The sequence below is a fragment of the Phocoena phocoena genome, chromosome 2 (genome assembly GCF_963924675.1).
Source record: "Phocoena phocoena chromosome 2, mPhoPho1.1, whole genome shotgun sequence".
NCBI classification, from domain to species: Eukaryota; Metazoa; Chordata; class Mammalia; order Artiodactyla; family Phocoenidae; genus Phocoena; species Phocoena phocoena.
The window spans coordinates 119,918,952-119,943,443 of NC_089220.1; the positions used below are offsets into that span (position 1 = coordinate 119,918,952).

At 61.0% G+C, this 24,492-nt stretch overlaps 1 protein-coding gene across 1 annotated transcript in view; it reads right to left on the reverse strand.

The window, feature by feature from the left end:
• Window positions 1-2,874: 2,874 nt before the first annotated feature.
• The window catches only part of ADAMTS7 (ADAM metallopeptidase with thrombospondin type 1 motif 7), a 56,958-nt gene continuing 35,340 nt past the window's right edge, over window positions 2,875-24,492 (reverse strand). Inside the window, exons 9-24 of the mRNA XM_065871411.1 lie at window positions 19,288-19,432; window positions 18,607-18,699; window positions 18,080-18,225; window positions 16,551-16,720; window positions 16,167-16,300; window positions 15,066-15,186; window positions 13,591-13,835; window positions 13,166-13,307; window positions 10,878-11,004; window positions 10,239-10,452; window positions 8,534-9,913; window positions 7,401-7,553; window positions 6,762-6,935; window positions 6,532-6,678; window positions 5,362-5,524; window positions 2,875-3,032 (exon numbers count right to left, since the gene is read on the reverse strand). Coding sequence (XP_065727483.1) covers window positions 2,875-3,032; window positions 5,362-5,524; window positions 6,532-6,678; window positions 6,762-6,935; window positions 7,401-7,553; window positions 8,534-9,913; window positions 10,239-10,452; window positions 10,878-11,004; window positions 13,166-13,307; window positions 13,591-13,835; window positions 15,066-15,186; window positions 16,167-16,300; window positions 16,551-16,720; window positions 18,080-18,225; window positions 18,607-18,699; window positions 19,288-19,432 — 3,712 coding nt within the window. The remainder of the gene's footprint in view (window positions 3,033-5,361; window positions 5,525-6,531; window positions 6,679-6,761; window positions 6,936-7,400; window positions 7,554-8,533; window positions 9,914-10,238; window positions 10,453-10,877; window positions 11,005-13,165; window positions 13,308-13,590; window positions 13,836-15,065; window positions 15,187-16,166; window positions 16,301-16,550; window positions 16,721-18,079; window positions 18,226-18,606; window positions 18,700-19,287; window positions 19,433-24,492) is intronic.

Genomic DNA, 24,492 nt, shown 5'->3' on the forward strand with positions numbered 1-24,492 from the left:
CTTTTTTTTTTTTTAAACTAAATGTATTACTGCACAAATCCCTACTCCTCACTTTGCACGGTGTTGCCTTTCTGCCTGTGTTCTGGGCAGCTGGGCATGCCTGGGGCCATCCTTGCAGGCAGGAGGCTGGATGCCAGCAGTGGAGGACTCGGAGCATTGCCAAGTGACTCTTTCCTTTTATGTCACAGCAGCTTCTGTACTTATCTTCAAGTTAAATTTTGGAATTGTCATACTAAAAGGCAAAATAAACAACTAATTTGTATAACCTTCTGGTTTGAAATGCAGTTACAGTCACTTGTGATGGGACTCAGCCCCAAGGGCTCGAAGGTGCCTCAGGGCTTATGGGGGGGGGGCGCGGGGGGGGGCTCTTCACCCTCCAGCTGGGTGTTTCTGCATCCCTGTCTTTGGTTTGCTCTGGGCAGGTGGCACAGAATGCCTGGGAGGCCCTTGAAGCCATGGCCAAACTGCAGGTGAGGGCTGGAGGCACTGGGTTTGGCCGAGAGTCAAGAGCTGGAGTTCCCTGTGTCCGGAGCAACCCCCAGCCACAGGGTGGCAAGCACCCCTCCTTCCACCAGCTGTGACGTGCCCTTCCTGAGTCATGGGTTGTTTGCCTCCTGCTAGGCTGACAGCTCAGTCCCAGCTGCCACCTGGGACACCACTCCCCGCACCCCCCATCATCGGAAAAACACGAGAATGATTAAGACCAAATGTCTTTCTACAGTGTGATGGTGGCGGGGGAGAGGGGGGGAGCTCCAGTGAGGATTCCCAGACAGAGCAGGCTGTTGAGTCTGTATCTTCCTGGGACACGGATTCAGTGAGGCTGGGGGTTCCTGAGGTCACAGCACACAGCAGTGGCACAGCTGTGACTGGGACCTGAGTGCTAGCCCCCGCTCAGTGTGTGGGTCAGGGGCCCACAAGTAGAGGCCCTGCTCCCTGTCCCTTGTAAGGAAGGGGTTGCTCTTGTGACAGTGCAAATCCCTAGGAAGACATTACTCACACCATGGGTCTCCAGGGCCGCCTCTGGCCAGCCGGGCTGCTGCAGACAGACAGGAAGCAAGCCTGACACCCCTCCACTCTCAGACAGCGCGGTGACGCTTGAACTCACGCAAGCCCCAGACTGCTCTCTGTGCAAAGCTACCGTGGGGCCTGCTCGGGCCATCTTCCTACCTGGTCAGAGGGGTCAGCTGCTAGAGGTGGCCCAGAGCTCAGAGCAGGAGATGATGGGAGCTTGAGGCCTGTGTAGTCAGGGCCTATGCCCTGTGCCACTCACCTCCCTCTCAGAGCCTTGGGCTTCTCATCTGAAAATGGGGTACTCACTCCAGCTCCATGGAGTGTGTTGGTGATTAAATAGGGTGTGATGTGTGATCAGAGAACGGGAAATGGGAGAGCTGGGCACTCCAGCACCCTTCTGACCCTTGGAGGGGCCAGCCCTGGGACAGACACTTGCCGATTGCTTCAGCCTCTGATCCCGTTTCTTGGTCTCAGTCCCCAAGGAGTGATTTTCATTCCCCCTCCGCCCGCCAACACACACACCCAAGCTGTGAGTAGCCACCACACGCAGAGCTCCAGAACCACCATTCACATCACAGTCTGTGAACGGCAGACACCGTAGAATGGAATGAGTGGTGGTCCCCCATTTGGAGAAAGGGGATAAACCCCTTCCAGGAGTAGGACTTGTGAGCAGATTGTAAAACGGTCCAGTCCAAGGCTCATAAGGAGAGGTAAGGGCTGGTGCCTGCAACAGGTCACTTCCTGGAGACAGTGTCTAGCCTTCTCCGGCCTCCTCACCCCTCACCAGGGCCCGGGACACCTTCAAAGCACCTTATGCGCATCTGCTCCCTAGTGTGTTCACCACAGTCCGACTCCATGGAACTGAGTGTGGCAGGCAGGGAAGGGCTGGCGTGGCAGGTGCTGGGGAGCCGGACCACATGTCAACGTAGCAAGAGCCCAGCGCCTGGGATTGTCAGTGAGGAAGAAGCCACCATACGTCCTGGCCTCAACCGGCCCAGCCCCACCGCTGAGTACAGAGAAGATGAAAGAAAGGGACAAGTGGGGGCTGAGAAGGGTGTGTCTGGCCAGACTGCCCCTCCCTCCACCCCTCTGGTGCAGATAAAGAGTTAAGAGTTAACAGATGAAGCAGAGGGGGCCGGGGATGTGTCCATGGGGTTCACTCCAGGGGGCAGTCCCTGCTGGTGACCAGATGGGCCTTGCTCCTCTAAGGGCGTGTGGCTCAATCCCTGAGAAACACAAGTCTCTGGTGAAGACCACAGAGTGGGGACATGGGGGAAAGGGCTGGGGGGCCTGGGCAGGGGGCATGAAGTGGAGGTGTGGAAGGATTGTGAGTAGGGACCGGCACCCCCGGGCCTCTGCCAGGCTGCCCCTGGTGCCCAGAAAACGCTCCTGCCGCCTGTTACCCGGCCGTCTGAAGCCCTGCACACACCGCCTCTAGGAAGCCCTCCTCCGCTCTGCTCCCTCAGGCCTTCCTGCCCACATGGGCTCTGCTCCCTTCTCCCCTGTGGGCCTCCCAGAGGAGCAGATGGAAAGATGCTGTCGGCCGCAGCAGAGGTGTAGTTTCTGACTTGAAATTCCCCCAATCCAAGAGGAAGCCAAGCTGTACTTCGGAACGGCAGATGCCTGTTTATGTATAACAATAATAATAATAAATGTTAGGCAAACTGTTAGAATAAAAAAATACCTTTTCTGAGGGGGAAGGGTCCCCAGCCTGCCACTGTCGGGGGGCCGGGTTAGCACCATTAGGGCGCGAGGGGCGGGGCTCCACCGCAGCCCGTGCTGGGCACTGAGGTCCTGCTGGGCGCTGAGGTCCGTGCATCGGTCTGGCTGTGCATCCTGGCCGCGGGGGGGCCGGGGTGTGGGTCAGCGGCGGGCGACCCGCTGACGGCCGCGGGAGGGGGCACCACGCCCAGGTGGGGGACAGGAGCGGCAGCACTGGGTGCGGACGGTGGGCAGCTGGCAGCGGCCCAGCAGGCGCAGCGTCTCGCAGAAACCGAAGGACAGGCGATCGCGCTCACAGCCTAGGGCTGGAGGGGGGGCGGTCAGGACCAGCAGGCGGGCACCGGAACCGCCCCCCTCCTCCCACCTGCACCCAGGGTGGAGGGGCTTCCCTGAGATTTTAGCTGGGCCGTCTCCCTGCCCCCCAACAGCCTTAAGGAGACCTGCAGCCACCCCCAGAGCATCGGCCTCCTGTTTCTGGAGGGGCTCCCCTAGGCCTGAGTTACAGATCTCCAGCTGTTGTCCTGTCCCACCTGCCCTTGGCCTAGGCCCCCACCTCCAGGACTGGAGAACTGGCCCCGCTGGGCTCAGGTTTCCAGAGGAAAGGCCCCGAGACCCCAGTCCTGACCGCCTCAGGTGCTCACGAGAAGCCAGAGAGCCTGCCACCCCTCTCGGTCCCTGACCCTGCGAGACCTAACAAGACCTGGCACACAACGGAAGTCCCAGGTGCCTCCTGCCAGCCTACAGTGGCCTCTGCCCCACACCCCCTGCCCAAATGCACCTGTCCTGCCAGACCTCCCTGCCCCCTGCAGCCATGGGCTGTACTCAGCTTCAGCTTCCGGGTCACACACCAGAACAGTCCCATCACCCGGGCCAGGCACGGAGGCCCTGACAGAGCAGGTGTGGCCTGGGCCATCAGCCCGTCAGCAGAGCCCAGGCCTCTTGAGGAGGGCCAGAGAGAGGCTGCCTGCCCGGGGCTGAGGCCTGGCGGGCCCTCCTGCCCTGTGCTTATCAGAGCTATTTTGGGAAGTGGCTTGCTTCCAGCCTCCCGGCCTTGCTCCCGCTGCCTGTGACAGCCCCCAGCTGCCGCCTGGACCTCTCACTTCAGCAGACATCCCAGGGGAGGAGAAGCAGGAAGGCAACTGGCAGCCCTGTCCCTGGGACATGCCTGGGGCCCGGCAGAAGGCATGAGGCAGCGGGCAGCCTCCTCCACCCTGGCTCTCAGCAGCAGCTCTAACCTACGCATCTGCAGACCTGCGTCCTGTTCCCACTGTGTGACCTCGGGCAAGTTACTTAACTTCTCAAGGGGCCCCAGTTCCCTCCGCTGCCAGTAACCCCACCTCCACAGGCAAACGGATGTGGCCGTGCTAATGTCAGCTGCCTCACCGTGATGACCAAGTTTCCAGGCTTTCCAAACGTCCTGCCACACAGCCCCACAGATCATCAAAACATCCTGGGGACTCCAGGGTCTCGGCATGCAAGTCACTTCCTTGGCTGGCCTCTACCCTTCAACTCGCTTGGGTGCCAGCAGCTACCTTGGGGCTGTGTGCAGGAGGCACGGAGGTGCTTGCTGGATGAATGCTGAGGGCTGGGCGCTTGGGGTGGGTGGAATTTCTGCTGGGCCTTGAGGTAATGCGATTTGGGGCAGGAAGCCTATCCCTCCCAGTGGTGTGGCCAGCAAGGGATGGCAGTGGCTAGTCCGGGCTTGCCCAAGGGCTACCAAGGAGCCAGTCACTGGTACAGAATGCAGACTGCGGCAGGTCCCTGGAGGCCCTGGATGCCAGCTGAGGGCCAAGGACTCTGTCCTAGGGTGGCTCTGGCCTAGGGGCAGGAGTCAGACAGCTGATAGGCATAGGAGCTGCTGGATTCTCTTGACTGACAAAGGTAGCCCTAGGCATTCTTCCTGACCTCATGATGGGGGATGATAGTGTCCACGAGGGAGAGGAAGAAGCCAACCTTCCCTGAGCACTTCCTGGGCTCTTCACCCCAAGACCTCATTTATGAGGATGGGGGTTGTCTGCCCCTTTATGCGTAAGACAGGGAAGTGGAGCCCAAGACCATAGAGCCGGGGACGGGAGGCCAGGTGTGACTCCAGGGCCAGTTTCCTGTGCTCAGCACAGCTGGGGGTGGCTGGGCCGCAGGAAGGAAGCGTGTGTGTGCATGTGCGTGTGTGCGCGTGCGTGTATCTATGTCCGGAGCCACCTCTGCCACAAGCTCTGCCTCTAGGGCCCAGCTGGCCAGGAAGCCACCAGCTGCTGGGAGCTAGCAGGACCCTAGGCGGGAGGCCCCTTCGTGCGGTTACACTGCTCTCTCTGGGCAGCCCTCCTCTGGCCAGGAGATGGACGGGCCAGAGCTGGGGATGGGGGCTCACCCAGGCCTGAGCGCCGCACAGTTTCAGGAACATCCCTGGCCTCACTCTGGGAACGGGGGGTAACTGAGACCCCCGAGCTAAAGAAAGCTGCCTGCGGGGCTGGACTCCCCTTGGCTCTGACCCCAACACAGCCCCAGCCTCTGCGTGGCTCCCTGTCAGTCAGCCAGTGCCGTAGGGGGACGGTTCCATGACTCTCCATCTCCCCACCGTCCACCCTGCCCACCCTGCCCACCCCCCGCCCAGCCGGGTGGGGCACTCACGCGGAGGCTCAGTGAGCTCGCAGTCCTGGGTGCCGCACGGCCGCGAGCTCTCGGGCCAGGCCTCGTGGCCACACTGGTCGCTGTCTTCCTCAGGCAGCCCAGTCTGGGTGTTGACGCACTTGACCAGGCGCCGCTGGACGCCACCACCGCAGGGGGCTGAGCACTGTGGGGAGCGCGGGAGGGGTGAGCCCTGCAGGGGGGCATCCCGGGCGCGTCCCCAGGGCAGCTGCCGCCTTCTCCAGGAAGCCTAGCTCATGGTTCCCAGCCCCATCTCTCCAGCCTCCTCAGAGGGTCGGTCCTGTCCCCAGAGGCCACTAGGTGTTCGCTTGCAAGAACTGTATCTGCAGAGCGGAGGGGAAAGCTGCCAGCCCCTCACACGGGTGGGACATGCCTGAGAGGCCTGGGCCGTGGCTCCGGGGCTGGAGGACCTGCTGCAGCCCATGGGCAGTGCAAGGAAGGGAGAGAAAGTTTCTCAAACAGGGCCCACCATCCCAAGTCAGGCTTTGTTCTCATCAGTTGGGGTCTGATGTTTTTAAAAAGCCGTAAAAATAAATTTAATCTGTGCCAACATCGTGCCAGGCCCTGTGCTAACTGCCTCACTGTGTGAGAGGAGCATCTAATGCTCACGACCCCACTTTACAGATGAGAAGACAGAGGCCTGGCGAGGTAAAGCAACCTGCCCAGGGTCCCTCAGCAGCCAGTGGGACAAGGACTGAGATTCCCAAACAGGCCTGGCAGGAAGTGTGCCGCCCAGCTGAGGCCTCACTGGCCACTCCCGTACCCCCTCCGCCAGTCTGGTCTTTGCTTAGTTTCCTGAACATCCTGTGTCTGTCACTCCTGCCCCAGGACTTTGCATTTGCCGCTCCCGTATGCCTCTCCTTCACATCACAAACCCCTCCAGTCTCGCTCTGAAGTCCCCTCCCCGGAAGGCCTTCCCTGACATCACAGCGCACATCCCTTTTTCTTTTAAGTCTGTCTCCCTGGTGGGCTGTAAGCTACAGCAGGGTGGGGACCTCATCTGGCCACCGCTGTATCTGCAGGGACCACAGAGAGCCTGGCATACAGGACACACTCAACAACTCCCTGCGTGAACAAAGGTCTGATGGATGCCTGCTGACATGAGTCCCCCCTCTGCATGTCCTCCCCGCACGAAACCCCGCGCTGGCTCACCTGGCCCCAGGGCCCCACCACCCACTGCGTACAGGGGTGGGTGTTGCAAGGCCGCGTGCTGTTGGGTCTCAGCGCCTCCTCACAGAGACCCGGCTCTGGGCACGTCACGAGACGCTGCTGCTCACCACCGCCGCAGGCCTCGGAACACTAGGAGGGCCGGGGAAGGGGTCTGGGCGCTGCTAGGCTCTGAGGACACCCCCGCTCCCATCCCAGACCCCCAGGCCTCTCACCTCCCTCCAGGAAGAGATGTACCAGCTGAGGCAGGGCTGGGTCCCGCAAGGCCGGCGGGCAGGCGGCTTGGCAGGCCCCGGCTGGCAGTGGAAGGGCCGCAGCGGCTGGAGGTCCCGTGTGTCCACACACTGCACGTCCCGCACGGAGGAACCCCCGCCACAGCTGCGGGAGCACTGGAGGCCGAGGGTCCCGCGTGTGGATACACCACCACCACGTGCACGCACACGAGGATGCGGTGAGGGCTGTGGCAGGGCGAGCGTTGGGCACTCTCACCCCCACCCGCGGCAAGTCCCTTAAGGGCCCCAGGGAGAAGCCATGGCTGACCAGCCTTGGAGGGCGGGTGGCGTGGCCAGGGGCTGCCCCGGAATGGGACAGATGGAGAAAGAGTGCAACAAAGGAGAAAGTGAAATCCCGAGGGTGACAGAAAGGAGAGAAAAGGATACAACCAGTGAGAGAAGGGGAGTGGGGCAGGTTGAACCACACACAGATGGAATGACCCCAGAGGCCAGAAATTAGGTACAAAGATGTACAGCACAGAGCAGCCCGCCCCCGGTGGCCATGGCTGACCCCAAACACAGGCCACGGGCCGCAGAGCTCCACCCCGTGCCCCAACGCTGCCCGCCTCCTCCCTCACGCACCTTACTCCAGCTGCCCACGTGCCAGGCAGCGCAGGGCCGCAGGTGGCAGCGGCGGGCGGGCTGGGGCCGGGCTGCGGGAGTGCAGTCCTCCTCTCGGCCGGAGCTGCAGCGCACGGGCCTCCAGACGGCACCCAGACCACAGGTGGTAGAGCACTGGGGGCAGGGACGCAGTGCCCATGAGGGCCGGGCAGATCCCTGCCCCCTCCAGCCCCCCGGCCAGGGGACAGGGACCCGCCAGTGCCTCAGTTAACTCGTCTGCAAAATGGGCTCCTCCACCCATCTCCCAAGGAGACCATGAAGATGAACAGTCAAATCCCCTGGCAACCAACTGTCCCTGCTACAGGAGACATGTGTGAGGTGGCCCGGCTGTGCTGACAAGGCTCACTGCTTCCCAGAATCACTTGGGAAGGAAGTCTGGGTTCCTCACTGGGCCTCAACCTGTCCCTCCCACACCAAAACTAGGGATCTGAACAGAAGCAGCTCACTTCCCCTATGGTAACAACCTGGGGACGTTGGGGTGGGGTAGGGGACACAGGACAGCTTCTTGCCATGCAGTTCAGACCCTCACAGGCCCGACAAAGCAGGTGGAGCCCTGAGGGGAGAACCGGGTGGAGAGGAACTGCACAGCACCTGGAGGACCCAGGCTGAGCCCCGCCGGGCCTGGGGACCATGGGAGGAGGCTTTCCCACTGACACAGCTGCCTGGGGTGAGCTCCCTATCCCTGGAAGCATGCAAGCCAGAGTATGAGAGGGCCGTTCACCCTGGCTGCCCCTCATTTGTGCCTGCCCTGCCCTCCCAGCGGCCCCCTGTGCTACTCAGGAATGAGCCTCTGGGGACCCTAGGGATACAGGCCCCCTTGCCCCACCCTACTGTTCAGAAGAGAAACTGAGGCCCAATGGGGCAGAGCAGCCCCAGGGGCACATGGAGGGCAGTATGACTGAGCTGGGGCAAAGTTCCTCCCACCTCACAGAGCCTCCACTCACCACGGGCTGTCAGTTCCCTAATCCCCACCCACCCAGGAGGCTGGACAGACAAGGCTTATATCCTGCTCTGCTCATTTTCAGAGGAAGTGACCAAGTTAGTGAGAGGTCCTGCTCAACCCTCCGGCCCACCCCAACCCCTGCACCACTTGCCTCACTCCAGTTCCCCACTTGCCAGCTGGCATTCCTGACGGGCAGCAGGTCTACGGGGGGCCCCTCCTCTGCTGGGCTGGGGTCCAGAGGCCCAGGGGCTCGGCTGCCGTTGGCCGGACTGTCCTGAGCTGGTAGGGACAGCAGCACAGGGCTTAGGGGCGTCTCAGGGCTGGGGGACTCAGGCTGGCCCAAGGGCCCCAGGCTCAGGGCAGTCACCCAAGGCACGTGCCCTAGGCTGGTCGGAGTCTTCAGAAGGAAGGTTCCTGGCATCGCCAGGGTCTGCAGGTCCTGTAGAGCCAGGCCTGGGGTGGGAAGGGTGGGAGTCCCGGGCTCCAGGGCACTGTCTGTACCCTGAGTGTCTGGCAGACTGGCGGTGGGAGGAGCGCCCCCAACGGTGGGCCACAGCTCACTGTCCACAGGCCCCGGGCCACCCTCCAGCGCTGGTTCCCAGGCCAAGGTGCCACTCGTCCACAGCTCTACTGTGTCGGGACTAGGAGAGGAGTGGGAGGTGATGATGGGGGACGAGGCGGGCAGCGTGGGGCTGGGTCTTTGGGGCGCTCTGCGGCCCAAGGCTTCCTCGCTGTCCTCGGAAACCTCATTGGTCCTCTCCCACCAGGGAGGCGGCGGCTGGCTGTGGCTGTCTCCCCCTCCCAGGCGCCTGTTCTGGCTCCCGGGGGCGGCAGGCGTCTCCACGCTGACTGAAGTCGGGGGCCAAGGCAAGCTGGGGAGCCCAAGGTCTGGGGCTCCCATGGGGGCATCTTCCTCAAATAAGAAATTGACCAAGGAGTTTCCAGGGCTCTGCTCCGAGGGTGGGGGTGGGGAACGGCCAGCCTGGCCGGGCCAAGGAGCAGGGGACCAATCTCCCAGTGCCCCCTCATCCTCAGGCCCAGAAGGCTCTGTGGTAGGCATGGGGGTGCCCACAGGAGGCTCAGCAGCACTGCTCAGGGGTGGGGGCATCCAATCCCCTGTGCCCGCCAGGTCTGCGTCAGGCTCCTCAAAGGGCCCGTAGGACAGGTTCTCGTGGAAGTTAATGAAATTGTAGTCGTAGTAGAAGTCGTCAACGAACACGGGCCCTGGCGGGCCCAGCTCAGGGTCCTCCTCCCCGATGGCATTGCCCATGCCAGCCGGCTTGGCTGATGAGGGGGGCGGAGGGCGTGGGGCTGGGCGGTGAGGAATGAAGTCGACCTCATTGAAGAGCTCGCGGCTGGAGGAGCCGCTGCCTGAGCCTTCGGGGCCCAGCACGTCCAGGGCCCTCGGGCAGGGCGGCAGAAGGCAGGTGGCCTCGCTTGCCGGCCGCTGGTCCTCAGCGCAGGGGACACCAGTGTCATTGGTGCAGAGGATTCTTCGGTGCTGACTGCCTGGGCCGCATGACACAGAGCACTAAAGGGAAGGCCAGGGTGAGGGGCTCAGGGCCAGGGGAAGCTGGTGCCTGGCAAGGTACCCTGCTCACTGCTCAGTGTCAGTGTACAGGGCCCCAGGCAGCCCTCTCTCGCCCTGACCAGCTCGAGACCATGACTTGTGGCCATGGCTGGCCAGGGCATCCCACCCCCTGCGGCTTTGGGGATGGGGCCGGACCTGGAATGCCCCAGGCCCCTCCCACCACGGTGCCCGGCAGTAAGGGCTCCCCAAAGGCTGTCTCTGCCTCCCTGTAGCCCAAGACCGATGGCAGAGCTGGGGGCGGGCCCCCTCCCATCGTGCTGCTCACCTCAGACCAGTTCCCCACAGCCCAGGTGGCCGGACAGGGCACATCGCGGTTGCAAGGGGTTTCGGCAGGGGGCCGGGGCAGGTGTCCACAGGCAGGTGGCTCCAGGGCGCTCTGCTCATCCAGACCCACGCTGTGGATGCAGAGCACGGCCCGGCGGGAGAGCCCCCCAGGCCCGCAGGAGCTGGAGCACAGCTGCCACTCACCTGCCCACCACCTGTGGGGGGCACGAGGGTAGCATCAGCGTGCAGCCACCTGGACTCCCGGGCACTCAGGGTTCAGGGAGGGTCGGGCCTAAGCCCAGGGGACGAGTTCCCAGAGCTCCAAGCCTGGGATGGCCCCCTGGCCCCCAAAGCCCAGTGACCGGGCACAGTCCCCTTTGCTCCTGCCACCTTCACCCCTGGGGGACCTGGGCAAGACTCAAGGCCCGTGTTCACATCCAGGGACCCAAGCACGAGCGATCAGGCATGTCCCTGGCTGATGCTGGCTATTGAGGGGGAACCCAGGCCCAGGCTGAGGTCGTGGGCAACCAGGGGCTGGGGCTTCAGCCTTGGGAAGGAAGGCTAAGAGCCCAGCTCCCTCTGCTCCTCCCAGGGGCGCCCTGATGAGGGACACTGGGAGTCAGGCGCCTGGTGGGCTCACCGGGCGGGGCAGGGCTCCTCGCTGCACTTCCTCTGACGGTCATCGGGCCGGCCCAGGGGCTCACAGTGCCTCTCGTCCACGGGCCCCGCCTGCCGCTCCATGCAGCGCACGCTCTGCCTCTGCATCCCTGGGAGGCCATGGGGGCTCAGCCTGGGCCTGGCGCTCAGGGCGCCCCCTGCCTGAGCCACGCTGCACCCAGAGACACAGCTCTACCCCACTCTGCTCAGATCCCTTCCAGAACAGGCCCCACTGCCCCCTCCTCACTGTCCTCCTGGCCGTCACCCCCACCCCTAGGGAGGAGGCCGGTGTGCAGGCTCAGTGGGCAGGGGCTCTGGCCCCACAGCTTCCTAGCTGGGAGGCCTGGGCAGCTCACTTGGCCCCTCTGAACCTCACTGTCTTCATCTGTTAGTGGGAGTAACGATAACACCTGCCTTGAAGGCCAGGTGTGAGGATAACGTGCTCACGGACGTGCAGGCTCAGCCCATGCCTGGCGCATGGTAAGAGCGCAACCAGTGCCAAATCCAACCACGGCCTAGCGCCACCTCTAGTGTCTACACTCCTCCCAACAGGATCAGGGCCCAGAAATTCTGGAGAAGAAATCCGTCAGACCTCCCAGTCAGGCATTCCTCTCCAGCTCACAGCCCTCCCCACCCCCTGCCCCGGCACTCGTCCTGTCCTTCACTCCCCCTGCCATTGCCGCTCTCTATGCCCTTGCAGAGCCCTGCTCTTCCCTTTCCACACGTACCCCACACCGCCCGCTGAGGCCCAGAGGCAGGACCAACTCCAACGGGCTCTGCCTTCACCCTGCTCCCCCTATGGCACAGAAGGGGGACTCACCCCTGCCCTGAGCCTCCAGTCTTCCCTCCACCCGCCTCCTTCCTTCCTAATAGAACGCAGGGTTTGTTCAAGGTAACAATGGGACCTGCTGAAAACACTCCCCACTGTAGTTCCCATGCAGCTAGGGGGTCTGGGACACAGTCGTGCCAGGGAGAAAAAGACACAAGTCCTTCCCGAGAGTCAGCCCTTTGCCCCTTCTTCTTCTTGCCAGCAAGAAGCCTGGGCAAAGGGTGCCATCTTGTGACACACATGAGGGGAAGGTGGGGCTGAGAGTGGTCCCTAAAAAGATGGCAGGCCATCCAGCCAGCTTGGACTCTGCACCCTCCCTGGGGGTTCTTACTGCTGAAGACAAGCAAACCCTTATCGGCTCCAGCTACCACTCATCAGGATCCTGCCACTTGCCACTCAACACATTCCTACTCTGTCCACGTGGGAAGCCACGGATTTGCTGAAAGACGATTTCCCAGTGTCTGGTTCATCAAACGTATTTGTTTTCACATTTGTAAATTTAACTCATACGGGGAAGGATGCCTTTAATAGCTTTTGAAGGTTCCCACCCAGCTTTAGTGGGTCAGTGTTCATTTGTCATAATAGCATTTCAAGGAATGTTCAAATGTCTCTGTCCCAGATTCCTGATACTGAGACCCCTGGACACCGAGGGGGAGGGGGAGGGGAAGGGAGACTGAAGAAGCCACGGGGGAGGGGGGGGTGAGAGTTAGTCAAATTGTTACACATTTTATAAAGAGTTTAAAGGAATAAGTAAATGTGGTGAATAGGTCATTGGGCTACGAGGCTCAGAGTTTGGGTGGGGAGATCCTTGTCACGTCCCAGCTCCCTCCTCCCTGCCCCTGTCCTACTCCAATCCTCCTCCCCCTCCTTCTTTCTCTCCCCTGCCCCTCCTCCTTCTCTCCCTTCCCCCTCCCCCTTCTCACTGGGGAAGCCCTCCTGGGCCAGCAGCCCAGGAGTGTCAGGCTCTGGGCCTCCTAGGAAGGGTGGGAGGGCACCGAGGAGGAGGGGGGCCCGGGGAAGCCTGTCTGTGGCAGGAGCTAGAGGAGAGGAAGGAGCTTATCCTGACGGAGATGCAGGTAAGGCTCTGGGAGGATGAAGGGGTCAGATCCCAGGTATGGGGCAGAACCACGGGCACAGGACCTGCCAGAGCTGAGCAGTGAGAAGAGGGAGAGGCAGCTGGTGCCTCCCTGGGGGAGACACACTGAACGCTCGCCAGGCACCACATGCTGTGCCTGCCTCACCTTGTTTACTCTCCCAGTGGACCTATGAGATGGGGCCAATGCTAGCCCCATTATATAGATGGGGGAACTGAGGCCCAAAAGCAGCATTCCAAGTTCACAGCAGCCCAGCAAATAAGCAATGAGCCAGAGGCTAGAGCCACGCATCAGTGCTCACAGACAAAGGCCCTGCTGGGCAGTAGCTGTGCCCACTGCTCTCCTCACCTGTGCCACAGGTGACTGTGCACTTGGTCCAGGGCCCATAGTGCCAGGAGAACTCAGGCGGCTGGATCTGGCTATGGCCATCCGCCTCCCTGTGGATGATGTACTCGTAGCGTACCCCAGGGTTGCTCTCCTGGAACAGGAGCTGGGGCAGGCAGAGGGGGGCGCCCCGTGAGCATGAGGTGTCCTCTCCCTCTGCCCAGACCTGCCACCCATCCTAAAGGAGCCAACCTCAGCCACCTCTGGGACCTGGGGCTATACCATGGAGCCATTCTAGAGATGGGGAAACCGAGGCAGAGGTCCCAGCAGTAGGGCCAGGCCCGGAGCCGGGCTCTGTGACTGCCCCAGGGCTCGCTCCTTCTATGCGGCTGGGAGCCACGGATCCCATCTCTGCTCCTCCCCAGCCCGGGGCCCCAGGAGGCAGTCACCTGGATCCAGATAGGCTCGTCGGTGGGACCCGGGGACGTGAGGTTCTCCCAGTTGCCTGTGCGCGCATATGTGAAGGTGGTCCCCGCCACCTGGTAGTCCCCGTTCCACTGGATGGTCCACCCACCGTTGAGGAAGTACTTATCCGGGTCCTCGCTGCGTAGGGCCAGGAAGTTGGCGGCCTCGGCCACCTCCTCGATGCGGATCTCGCGAGCACCGGCTGGGATCAGCCCCACGTCCACATACCCTGTTGGCCAGGGATTGTGCACAGGCGGTGAAAAGAGGTAAGAGGGTTAGCTGTTGCCTGCCCTCACCTCTCCTTCCACTTGCCCCTGCCTGCCGATGCCAAAGATTCCATCGTTAACTTAAGATTCTGGGTTCCCCACTTAGATCTGTCCCAGATCACCGAAGCCTCAGAAGGGCTCAAATCCTACCCCCTGACCCATGCCCCACCACCCTTCTCTGGGAAACCTTAGCTGGTCTCCCTGTCACAAGGCTGGGCCTCTCCCCTATACCTGGGGCCAGCATGACCTTTCTAAAAACCCCAATTGACTGGGCCTTTCCCCGGGGATATCCTCCTCATACCTATACAGCCTGCTTTTGTTCTTTCACTAAGTAGTACCCATCACGCGCCTGGCGTTACCCTGAGGACTCTACGGGTGTAACAACCCTATGACATAGGTACTACTGTTATCCCCATTTTACACGTGAGGGCACTGAGGCACAGAGAGGTTACATAACTTGCACCAGGGTTCTGCTGGGATGTGAATCAAGCTCTGAGGTCTGAGCTTTAACCACCACGCTGGACTGCATCTCTGGGGCTGAAATCTAAGCTTCTTGGTCTAGCATTCAAAGCCTTATGGCATCCCCGCCTTTCTTACAGATAGGTCCCCAGACAGAGCACGCTCTTTCTTGCCTCCAGGCTTTGTTGGGCACAAGCTCTTTCCTCCATGTGTAATGCTTTTCCCCCATCTCGTCTGAGTCTTTTATGATTCAGCTCAACTTCCACTTCCTACAGGAAGTCTTCCCTGACCTCTCCATGTCAGGACCTTCTTCCTCAGGGCTCTCACAGCCCTCTGGGCCTCCCTCCACTGCATCTGTCACACTAAAAGGTGACACTGTAAGCTCTTCACCTCTGTGTCTCCCTCACCTAGCACACAGTTGGCACTTAAGCAGTGGATGCAAAACAGGCCCTGAGGCGAGTGAGTGGAGCTGGGGGGTCTCTAAAACTTCACAAGGCCACTCATAAGCCTGATAAGCCCAGGCTGGGGTCCCTGGGGCAGGAGGACTCCTTGTGAAGGCAGGTCTCTGCACTTGGGCCTGGGTGCCCTGACTCCTGCCAGGATCCTAGACCCAGCAAGGCAGCTTCTCTGCTTCCCATCTCTGGCCATGGGGGCCGTGGGCAGGGCTCAAGGGAGACAAGGAAGGGTCACCAGGTCAAGAGTGCCCTGCCCCCCACCAGTGGTCCCACCCATACCCAGGCCCTCAGCCTCCTCGAAGGTCCCGCTCACGGTGTGACAGGTGGAGCCGTTGCCGTGGCACACGCCGCAGCGGTCCTCGATGGCACCCGAGTCAATCTCGAAGTCGCAGCCCACATTCTGCAACACATGGGGAGGGGAGACCCCTGGTGCTGGGCCCCTGGCGGCGAGCCCTCTCTGGCACCAGCCTCGGGGGCCTGCCAGGGTGGGGAGGAGAGAGCTCGGAGCAGGGAGCGGAGGCCCCACCACAGCTGTGCCCTCTGACCCCACATAAACCCCTCGACCTCTCTGAGCCTCAGCTTCCTCAGATGTGAAACAGGGAGAACCACCTGCACCGTGAAGGTGTGCTGTGAGATCGCATGAGACAAGAGACGGGAGAAGCTTTGTAAAAGGCCACAGCAGGCAGGGGGAGCTGGCACACCCGCGCTCCTGACCAGCGTGGACAGGAATTTCCCCGAAACAGGAATCAGTGTTCCCCGCTGGTCCTTCCCAGAGCCCAGGCCTCTACGCCCAGGGGCTTCCCTTCCCAGGAACAGGGGAATGAAAGTGCTGAGGACACGGGCAGGGGGAGTGGCACTGATACTGCTGGAAATAAGTCTAAGTATTGTCAGCAAACACTGACGCTTTCTCTGCCAGGCCCTGAGGCCTGCACGGCCCTGCAATGCCCTGTTAAATGACTGCATTTAACCCTGTGACGTGGCTACATGGACGGACAGTCCCCTTTCTATTATCGCAGAGGAAACCACTGCTGGGGGTCATCCAGCCAGCAGGAGGTCGAGCTACCACCTGAGCTCTGGTTTCCGGGCCAGGGCTGGGCCGGTACGAAAGCCAGCATTCAGAAGCCATGGCGGGCAGGCCGTGGTGCAGAGGCAGAGCCTGGGGGTGAGGCCCGATGATATGGGGGCCCCAGTCCCAGGAGGAGTAGGGAGGCTTTGCTGGGAGGCGATGGCAGACCATCAAAGGGCTTCACTGGCAGAGCGGGGAAGCCCAATGGTACAGCCTGGGGAGGGTGGCCAGAGGGAAGCAGGAGGAAGCCAGAGGAGACCGGCCAGGGGGTTGGGGAGGGCAGTGCTGGAGACTCTCTTCCTAGCTGGGCACACCTTGCAGATGCCGTTGATGCAGAGGTCACGGCTGGCCTGGCCCTGGTAGCAGGGGGTGCCATCGACCACAGCGTCCCGTAGCTTCTCAGCAAAGTACTCATTCGAGGGCCGGCAGTGCAGCTCGCAGGGGTTCACTGGGGGCCCAAGCAGAGGAGCCGTGAGGGACAACCAGGGCAGGGCAGGAGTCACGGAGGCCACCGGGAAGACCGCCTCCACGACACCCATCGTGGAGGGCTGGGGGCTCCACTGGGCTGGTAGTATCTGTCCACGGGAGCCAGGAGGGAGCAGCAGCCCCAGCAGACAGTGCCTGTATCACTGGGCAACCTTGGCCCTTGGATCCCTGCCCTTCCAGGCCTCAGTGTCCCTGTGGGCAATAGGACTCACCGTCATTGACCACGGGCACCCACGTGTGCAGCTGGCCCTTGTAGAGCATAGCGTCAAAGTGACTGCACTGGACTTGGCGGAAAGAGGGGCGGCCGGCGGGGCAGGCCTGCAGGTTGCACAGGCGAAAGCGCTTCCGTTCACCCACGCAGTATTTGCCCTTGTATTTGGGCCTGTGGGGAGAGTGGGGTGAGGGGCAGTGAGTGCCGACTGCACACCCGGATCCAGAAGTGGGCCCTCGGAGCGAGAGGCTCCTCCTGCACCCCTAACACCCAGAGATTCCCGCCGTCCACCTCCGTTCACGCTGCTCTCCCTGTGGGTCGCCCACACTCTGGTCCAGACACAGGCTCCCTGTTTGAAAGCATTTCAGGGGAGGTGGCAGCAGGAAGCCTGGGCTCTGCCCCTAACCTGCTGTGTGACCTTGGCCAAGTCTCTGGACCCCTCTGGGCCTCAGTATCCTCATCTATAAAATGGGACTGGGGCTGCCTCTGCAGGGGGTTGTTCAGAGGATGGGCCAAGCTGCAGACATGACTGGCTGAAGGGGCCACTCCAAGTCTCCAGCCCGTGAGACCCAGAGTCCTGACAGCCCATGTGTCAGCAGATGTGTTCCTGGTGGCAGCACCCCAGCCAGGTCAAAAGGAAGCCCCCTTGGCCCTGGCCCAGCTGAGAGGTATGCCCCCAGCATAGAGCCTGAACCCTAACCCCACCCCGACTGCCCCCAACCCAGCTCAGGCCTAGAGGCCTGGAGGCAGGGTGGGGTATAAGCACGGGGCCCTAGAAGGACCTGGCTCTGAATCCCATGCCCACCCTGGGGCAGCCTAGTGAAGTGGGTTCATCCAAAGGCGCCAGGCAGCCCCTCAGTCTACAGTACAGCTGGCCTCTCTGCATCTCCCTGAATCTTCACCTAACCACTCTTAGATGGGGAAACTGAGGCCCAGAGAGATGAAGTCACTCACCCCAGGTCACACAGCACCCCTCCCAGGCTGACCAATTCTCCCAGCTGTCCCCAGTCTCATCTTGGACCCACTTGTACCTCAAATGCCACTAAGTGGCTCTATTTACTGAGCGCTTACTACGAACTAGCTGCAGGGCTTTACCTGCATGTATCCTCTACCAGATGGGCACTGCTGCTGCCCCATCATATACTTTCTCTGGAAACTGAGGCCCAGAGAAGGGGTGGAGAGGGAATTTGAACCCTGATCCATCTAAGGTTCAGGGTCTAAGCTCTTAGCCACTGTCCTCCCTGCTTCCCTCCCACCAGCTGCTGCTTTGTTGTGTGGCCTCTGATGAGTCCCTCCAGTGTCTGGGCCTTGGTGTTTCCCTCTCTGCAATGGGGTCAGCAGTGGCGACTCAATCAGCCTCCGGGGCACTCCTAGAAGTGACCCGAGGTGGCTCTGGACACTCCAGGCTTGGCCTCCATGCGGATACTTCTGCGAGTGGGAGGCTGGGACAGAGCCAGTGTCCCTGCAATCGCCGACTCTGCTCAGGGCGCCCCATCCCACCTGCCCCGGGAGCCCTGGCCCCGCACTCACGCAGGCTGTGTGCACTGCCGCTCGGCACTCTGCACGCCCACACCACAGCTCCGGGAGCAGACGGACCAGGCGCTCCAGCCAGACCAGCCACCGTCCACGGCCTCGGGTCGGAAGCCCATGGGAACGCACTCCCCATTCAGACACCACTACCGAGACAGACAGAGGTAGAGCAAGCCCACTCCAAGCTCCTCACCCTAGTGAGAACAAGGTGGGTGGAAGGCCTGGAAAGGCCCAGAGGGGAAGGACCTAAGGGCTGGGGGAGGCCCCCTTCCAGTCGCCCAACACCTGGGCCCCATGGTGGAGCCGAGCAAGGAATAAAGTAAGAGTCCACATGCTGACTCTTCTGAGCTGAAGGCACTTTGGAGAATTGCCCAGTCAAGCTCTGCCCCAAAGCCTCCATTCTGCAGGTGGGGACTTGGGCCAGAGAGGGCTGGGGTTCTGCTAAGGGCATGAGCGACCCCAGAGCACGGACACAGCAGGGAGTCTCACCTCTCACCCCCTCCGCAGCTGGACTGGCGAACCCCTACCTTGCTCTCTCCACACCTGGTACCATCCACAGCTGCATCCAGCTTGGAGTGACAGGTGGTCCCCACGGAGCACCAGAGCGTGTGGCAGACATTCTGCAAGGAGGAGGGCAAGGGCCATACCCTCACCTCCTCCTCGGCACCACCACCTGCCCTGCCCCCTCACCACCCCCACGAGTCCCCTGGGAATCCCTCCTTGGGGCTGGCACATGGTGTGGGTCTATAGCTGGAACCCCTCTTGTCTTCCCGGACCACGTGGTGTGGGGGGTCCTGGGCTGGAGCCCCAGGCTCGGGTTTGTGGCTCAGGGCAGTGCCCAGCTCACCCACACCTCTCCCAGCCCCAGCCTACCCGTCTGGAAACACCCTGGTTAGAAGCTGCAGGGTCTCTGACATGCCCATGGCCATCACTTTGGGCGATCTTCCCCAGGACCCCGCAGGAGAGGTTTGATTTTACCTCTTATGATCCAGCTCCACCAGGTGAGGGCCTTGCCCAAAGTCCCATGGTTGGTAAATGGTCCACCCAGAATGCAGACCTGGGTCTATGGCCGCCCAACCCTAGGCCTCTCCCACAGGCCACTTTATGTCTCGTGGGCATCACGTGTGGGCCGAGCCCAGGCTGGGTGGGGTCTGCAGGCTGCTGAGGGCTGCCCTCCTCCCCCGTGTCCACACAGGCCCCACACTCACGTCCATGTCATCGCAGAAGGCAGAGTAGGCCCCATACTGGAGGCGACACTGGTGGCCCACGTCATAGAGGACGCCAGGTGGTATCGAAGGGAAGTCGATGACATCCTTGGTGGGAGAGTCATCCAGGCAGAGGCCCCACCCACGGCTGCAGAGATGGGACAGGAGTATGAAGTGAGGGGCCACCTGTCCTCTGGGGCAGAGGGGTCAGCCTGAGAGACCCATCAGGGAGGCCACACCAGACCAGTTGTGCAGGGAAGGTGGGAAGGGGCTTAAAGCCCTAAACTTACAGGAAAACTCCAGCCTCCTTGCTCACCTATCCTATTCTTTGACCTAAGTTAGCATGAAAGACCCTCCCAGCCACTCCCATCCATCTCCAGGGCACTCCAGCTGGCTAATCCCCGCTCCCCAGTGCCAGGCCTCTCCACAAACTATTCCTTCCACCCACGACACTCTCCCCACTCCTCCACTGGTGAAGCCTCTTTCCCCAAGATCCAGCCGAAAGGCCCTGCCCTCTGAAGCCTCCTGGACCACTAAGCCTGCTCAGAGCTCCTGCAGCCTCCACCCCTCAGTCCACGATCTGGAGAGCATCACATCACAGCTGATACAACAGCAGGCCTCTGATGGCCCCGCCCTGGGCTGAGACCTAGGGTCATCTGTGGGAGGACCAAGGCCTGAAGGCTGCCCCCTGTCCTGCCGCCAACCTGGGAGAGAGCCCAGTGTCTGCCAGCCTGTGTCACTCCCTTATTTACTCCTGTCCATCTCCTGCCAGGACTCCCTGGCAGCGGCAGGAGGGAGGCAGGACCTGTGGGACTTGGGATCCCAGGCTAAGCAGGGGTAGGGGGAGGCAGAAACCCCCCCGTTTTCCAGTCTGGGAGGCTTGAGGGTGGCTGGTGCCAGGTCAGGGAGCCAGGATGAGCAAAGCGTCCTGGTTAGGACTGAGGGAGGCACAGGAAAGAAAGGCAGAGGTGATGGATGCTGGGGTCTGGCCAGGAGGGAAGGAGGAGACACTACGGGCCACGGAGAGGCTGAGAAATAGGCCAGTGTGTAGACCCGCGTGAGGAAAGGCTGGGGGCAGTCAGTCACTGGGATCTGGGAGTCCAAATTTCAGAGGCAGAGGTCTGGGAGCTGCGAGCGCAGGCCAGGGTGGGTGGTCCATGTGGTCTCCCAAGTCCCCTGGCTGGTGGCAGGGCCTGGGCTCCACCAGAGCTTCAGGGAACAAAGCCTCAGCGACCAGACGCCTGCTGAGGACCCTGGGGGCCCCTCCTCACCCAGAATCACCTGGCCCACTTGTGTTAGCTAGAAATGGACCCTGTAAAATGGGCATCGGGCGTATGAGCAGGTGTGGGACCCAGCCATCTGTCCCGGATCGTCGCAGGCCAGGCTGGCCCTGGGTGCTGAGCGGGCGCTCTCTCATCCACTGCTCACAACCCCTCAAGCAGAAAACTCTACCACCATCTCCTTCCACTTTCAGGGCCCAGGGCAGTGCGTCACTTGCCCTGGGTCACGTGGGAGGGCAGTGATGGTCAGGATGTGATGCCAGGCCAGGCTGCCAACGCCCACGTGTCCACTTGCTAGGCTGCCCTTGATGCAGAGCTCCTCCCATCCGATCGTGAGCCCGCCTCAAACACTTCACTCCAAACAGAAGTTCTAAATCACGGCAGCTGAGCTGGCAGGGAGAAAGGAGTCTTCTGATTGCTGGCTTCAGCCTGGGGGCTCCCTGGGCCTGCACCCTGGGGCAGAGCATTGGCTGAGACGGGGAGGAAGGGGGTGAAGGGTCAACCTGGCCCCAGGGCTCCTCCTTTTCGCCTGGCAGGACACAACTCAAGATGTAGCTGGGGGGTTCACCCACTCCTCTGACTGGGGTCCAACGTGCCTCAGCCCCACACCAACAGGTCCCAGGCCACATCCAGCCCTTCAGTTTTCCGGCCAGGACCCGGTGCTGACATGCCACGAATCAAGCTTCTGTGGCCTGCTGCTGGGCAGCCAGGGCGACCACAACCTCTCAGGGCCATCCTATATGTGTGTGCGAGGTTGGGGGGCCTGAAGGGTCCTCGTAGGACCCACCACCAGAATCAGAGCCACATTCAGGCCCAGATGCTGACTGGAAACCCCAATTCTGCCCTGCTACAGATGCTGTGTGGTCTTGGGCCATCCCTTAACCTCTCTGGGCCTTCACGTCCTCATCTACAAGAGGCTGAGGCAGCCTATGGGATCCCAAGCAACAGAGGTATAAATAGCAGCATCTACTTGGGAAAAGTCACACGGGCGGCCGGCAGCCGGCCCTTCCTTCCTCTGGTCGGCTTACTGCCAGGCTCCCCGTGCTGCTGACATACGTCAGCCCTTCCCCTCGGCGCCCCTCCTCGCTCTAATTATAGTGGGCTGGGCAACCCCACATGGGGTCAGAGCAGACAGAGGGTGGCTCCAGTCGGAAGTGTCACTCCCACCTCAAGGGCTGCAAAGAGCTGCCCATCATCTGGGAGAAGCCTGTGTGCCCCCTCCCCTCGCCACCCCTGGGGCACTAGTCACGGAGTCACCAGATGGTGGGGGCAAGGGCCCGACACACGATCAGGCCCGCCTCTCTCCTTCCAGAAATCCTGGCTGCGAAGGCATGAGAGAACAGGGCCTCCCCTCTCTGGCCCCAGGTCCAAGTAGTAGCTCAAGAAACGAGAGGTCCCTTATGAAACAGCAGGGTCCCTTAAAGCAGCTCTCAGCCTAGAAAGGCTCTTCAAGTTCTTCAGGCTGACGTCTTGGACTGGCCAATGACCGCAGGCCCCAGAAGCTTTCCTCCAGCCCCACCACCACCTCTTGAAGATTCTCCATCCCACCCCACGCTCCCGCACTGCCAGCCCTGGACCACGCTGTGCACCCCACCTAGCGCACCCTTCTTCCTCAGGGTGCTGCGTCAGTCCTTAGAGGGCAGCTCCGCGGCTCCTTCTCAGAGGTGACGTCCCTGCCCCTCTTCTCCAGGTTCCTACAAACCTCACAGGCCTGTCTGCCACAGTGCTAATTACCCGGAATTGTCACATGTCTGCGCCCCCCAGATGGTGAGGGTCTTGAGGACAGGGACACTACCTCCTCCACCACTGTCCCCCTGAGCACAGTTTGAGACCAAGTGGGATTCGCCAGGTTCTGGGTCTGTGTGGCCTAATAAACATCTACTTGCGGGGGGCCGAGGAGTGTCACCTCCAGTGGGGAATGGGGGGCGGTCTGAGTGCCTCTAAGACACCCTCAAGCCCTGGAAACACTGCCTGACTCCACCTGGCGCCTTCCTTCCGTGAATCTTGCTCATTCTGGCCTCCATCCTGTCTAGGTGGGACCTGTCCTGTCTTCTGTCCCACCCCCAGCAAGGAGACAGAGGGCGGAGGGGCTAGAGGACAGGTTGGTACCCCATTTTCCGTCTGAGCACCCCCTCCGGCACCTGTCCTGGGCCTCATGATCCCCTCCTGCCTGACCCTCCAGGATGGAGAGGTGAGAGTGCGACCACCCTTGGGGAGATGAACTTCTCCCCCCTCCCCAGCTCCCCTCCATCTGCCGCGCCTGTATCTCTCTTTCCGCCTGTATCTCTTTCCGCCTGTATCTCTCTTTCCGCCTCCTTCCAGCTCTTCTCAGTGCCAAGGCTCCGGGAGGCCCTGGCTGGCTCAGGGTTTCGCCCTTTCCTCCCACCCTCACCCCAGGCCCCAAGCCAAGTCCCTCACGCATTCCAGCAGCTGAATGAAGACAGAGACATATCTGTCTGTCTGTCTGTCCTGACAGAAGTCAGGCTGGGTGGCACCCTGGGTGGGGGCAGCTGGGAAAAGCCCTCAGGGTACTGCAGGGGCGGCTACTCTTCTGATTTCCCAGCCCTTCTCTCACTCTTGACTCCTATGTCGGGAGGTGACAGACCTTTGGGATGGTTTTCTACCCAGCTTTCCCTGCGCGGGCCACTTCTCTGCTTCAGCTCCTTACCACTTATCACTTGGTAACAGTGACAACAGTCACCAGGCATTGAATGCTAACCATGTGGCCAGTGTTGTGCTACACACTTCACATGTGTGCTCACTGGATCCTCAGAGCAACCCAGGAGGCAGTCCCATCATTATCCCCAGTCTTTGAGGCTTAAGGCTAATGTAACTGTCTGCCAACACAGGTAGAAACCTGGCCCAGAGTCCAGGGTCTTAACATCAAACTCAACTCTTCTCTGCTTCTAGTCTCCCTCTCCACCCAGTTATCCCTCTTCTCTCAGAGGCCAGAGTCCTTGCTCTCACATCCATAATGAACCTGGCCCCAGTGAATGGACTTCTAGAAAAATATGGCTCATTGAACAGACACAGATTTATTTCCGCTCCCTTCCAGAGCCCCACTAAGATGATAAGAAAGGAATAAACAAGGCATAAATCCACAAGGACAAAGGGCAGGAGAGAGGTGACGATGGCAGATGGAAGATGTCAGCAAAAATTCTAGAAGCTGGAAAGCAGATGATTGAGTAGCAGCTGACTTACCACAGCAGTGAATGCTGAGAGCCAGTCCTGCAGGGAGAAACTACCCAGAAGTGGGACACTGGAAGGGCTCAGGAATCAGGGTCCCAGGGACCCCTGGAGGCCTGTGTGCCAGGAAGACTGAGGACAAGAGCCTGGCTGAAAGTCTGTAAGACCCACTAGATCCCCTTCCCAACCCTATGTAGCCAGGCGATGGCCACCTCCCTGCCTGGCAGAGGGCCGGGGTCACTCTCGGGGTGATCCAGGAGATCTGGTCCAGGAACACCAGGCACAGTGGAAGGCCTGAGGCAGAGGGACCTACAGAGAAAAGTCTACATGAGGAAGGCTGAGATAACCGCAAAGCTCCTTCCCCATTTGGATGCCAGAACGCTGTAGCCAGACTTACACCTTCCCAGGAAAAGACTAGAGAATGCCTCTCTGGGGCAACAATCACTCAGAAAAATGACCCTAGATACTGACATTTAAAGATCCCCCAAAGAAACAGCCCCATCCCCACCAGTCCCTCAGAGGTGATGTGGAAAATTGCAGCCCAGTCCACAGACCTCCCAACTCCAGCCCACTGCCTCCTTCCACGGAGGGAATACAGCCATGCCATCTTAAGAAAACCTATAACATGACAGAAAGATTTAAAAAAATAACTCAAAGGAAAGAAAGATATTGCAGGGAGCAAAAGAAAAAAAATCCACATAAATAATAACCTCAGAAAGATAAGATACTCTACTCATGGAAC